We start from the raw sequence: 2,459 nt of genomic DNA, 5'->3' as shown, positions 1-2,459 counted from the left end.
GCAGGACACAAAACAGAGCCTGTGGCCTCACGATGGGTCTACATGCAGAGGGAAACGCGGGCCATGAGGCCGGCAGAGCTGCGGTGTGCCGACAAGCAGGCCGGTNTGCCGACAAGCAGGCCGGCGGTGGCGGGCCTGGGCCTGCCGTGGCACCCTTGTGGCTAGAGTTAGGACAGCTGCAGAAGAGCCAAGTGCTAGAAGAGGGGGTGCCAGCTCCTACCGCCCGCCTGTAAGAACACTCACTTACTTTATGCCGGAGATCTTCAAGCTCTTCTTGTCCAACAGGCCCATAGACTACAGAAAAACAAGGGTTACAATGGAGTTAAATCATGCCACTGTCTCCATAACACACCCACGTTTTCACAAAAAGGAAAGGAGAGCTTCTAGAATGAGCCCAGCAAGTAAGCCTAGCGGGGGACACACAGCAAGGAAATAGTTCACCCGCGGCAGCAAAGTATCCATCTCCAAAGCCCCTTCTGTTTCCTCCCGTCCCGGACCACCGACTGCAGCACAAGCATATCTGGGGCCGGAACCCTGAGCTTCTCTTGCTCTGCACGCAGGACGCTACTCTTCCCTTCCCCTTGCCCACGAGACAAGGGAAGCACCGCGCCCCCAGCAGCTCCCGCTGGGTAAGGCCACCACTCCNGGGTGAGGCCACCACTCGGGAAACCATGTCACTTACGGGAGTTTCATAGATACTAAGAGTGTCGAGTGTCATTCTGGCAAAGAATTTACCATCGTGGCTCCACCTGAAAAAGAAGACAAGTGCCAGGCTCTGTCAGGAGAAAGGCTCCCACAAGTGCGCTGTGGGCCACTGTGGCTTACTCACTTAAAGATAGGCCAATGGGCTGAGCTTTCGCAGTGAAAACCCCTCTTCTTCTGTCCAGTCAGGATGTCCCAGATGATGATGGCTTGAGGGTCGTCCTGAGTGTCCATCAGGGGGCTGAATGTCACCAGGTATCTATCACAGAGGGGATGCTATTGATAATCCCGTACACTGCCCCAGCTTCTCTTCCCCAAGCGCCATGTTGTGCGGACAAGGTGAGCTCACGCACCCACCGAGCCTCTGCTCCAGGCGGCGCCAGGCCCAGCGGGGCTGGCAGAACAAGCAGGACTCTGGCAGCCAGCACGGCCTCCAAACCCTGGCTTCCAGGAATGCTCCCCCACCAGAACCCGCTCCGACCACAGAGCGCGCCACCTCCGCGGCACCAGGGCATTCCACGGGGTACCCCCTTAAAGGGTCTGGAAAATCAGGACACTGCAAGACCCAACAGGTTCCAAGCCGAAGTCTGCGTGTACGCTCTAAGAGCGCGGTGCAACTCTCCTACTTGATGTTCACTGACGTTTAGTTAGGAGGAGAAAGGGAATAGAATAGCCGCGTGGTTTCAAAAGCCAGCATACGTCTATCTAGCCCAAGCTCTGTGCCAGGGCCTTCTCGCTCACGCAACGCTGGCTTGTCCACACCCAGGGCACCCGCTCACTTTGCTAACACAAAGCGCTACCACCTGAGCCAGACTGTCCTCTCAGAACAGGAGCGGGAGAGGCAGAAGCAAACTCGAGGCGCTCCCTAATCATCCGATGTGCTGATTGACAATGAGGGCTGGCGTCACCCCCGCACAAGTTACCAAGTTCCCTCTAGAGACCTATCCTGTCCGCCTGTGTGAACGCGACGTCGCCACGCTGAACGACAGAAACTGCTTGATCCAGCGCTTACCTGAAAAACAGACTCTGCACACTAACTTGCAGGATGAAGCAACCACTCGCCGCCTCATGCGCATGCAAGGGTTTCCCGTGGTAGGCACCTTGCGGACAGCAGGGACACAACGATGAGTAAGACGGCCCAGGTGCCAACCGTGAGCGGAGAGAGGTCAACACACACAAATGACAGCCGCGCCCCCCCCGCCGGCCGGACTGCCCCCCCCCCACATGCCATCTGCGCAGAGTTCAGGAGTCTCCACGCGCATCGGGCTCTCACACACGGCTGCTGGAAGGAGCGGCTCAAGCGTTTGTACCAAGCAGATGCCAAGTGCTTGTGAATTCGTGAGTCCTCCAGAAACACACACCAGAAAAACGACTTTATCAAAACTAGGAAAAGCCCATCACGTAGAACTTGAGGTTTACGGAAACACAAAGATGGAAGGAACCAGTTACGTGATGCCCCGAGGAAGGACCGGACACCATCCCCCCGCCCCAGCCCCGTCTTCCTCACAAGCCACCACCAAAGCACCACACAGAAGGGCCGGCGCACAGGGCGACAGGTGGACCGCATACGCGAGCGCTAGGGCTGGACCCAGCTTTTTTTTTTTTTTTTAAAGATTTTATTTATTTATGTGACAGAGATAGACACAGCCAGCGAGAGAGGGAACACAAGCAGGGGAGTGGGAGAGGAAGAAGCAGGCTCATAGCGGAGGAGCCTGATGTGGGGCTCGATCCCATAACGCCGGGATCACGCCCTGAGC

General features: G+C 57.0%; 1 protein-coding gene across 1 annotated transcript in view; it reads right to left on the bottom strand.

The window, feature by feature from the left end:
• Nucleotides 1-134: 134 nt before the first annotated feature.
• Nucleotides 135-2,459, bottom strand: part of LOC117797649 (eukaryotic translation initiation factor 3 subunit B-like) — a 4,688-nt gene continuing 2,363 nt past the window's right edge. Inside the window, exons 2-4 of the mRNA XM_034650061.1 lie at nt 830-961; nt 683-749; nt 135-294 (exon numbers count right to left, since the gene is read on the bottom strand). Of these exons, the coding sequence (XP_034505952.1) occupies nt 244-294; nt 683-749; nt 830-936 (225 nt within the window). The 5' untranslated portion in view covers nt 937-961 and the 3' untranslated portion in view covers nt 135-243. The remainder of the gene's footprint in view (nt 295-682; nt 750-829; nt 962-2,459) is intronic.

This window comes from Ailuropoda melanoleuca, unplaced genomic scaffold, assembly GCF_002007445.2.
Source record: "Ailuropoda melanoleuca isolate Jingjing unplaced genomic scaffold, ASM200744v2 unplaced-scaffold1073, whole genome shotgun sequence".
In the NCBI taxonomy this organism is placed as follows: Eukaryota; Metazoa; Chordata; class Mammalia; order Carnivora; family Ursidae; genus Ailuropoda; species Ailuropoda melanoleuca.
Note: the sequence above shows the minus strand (reverse complement) of the source record. Positions and strands in the feature narration are given on the sequence as shown.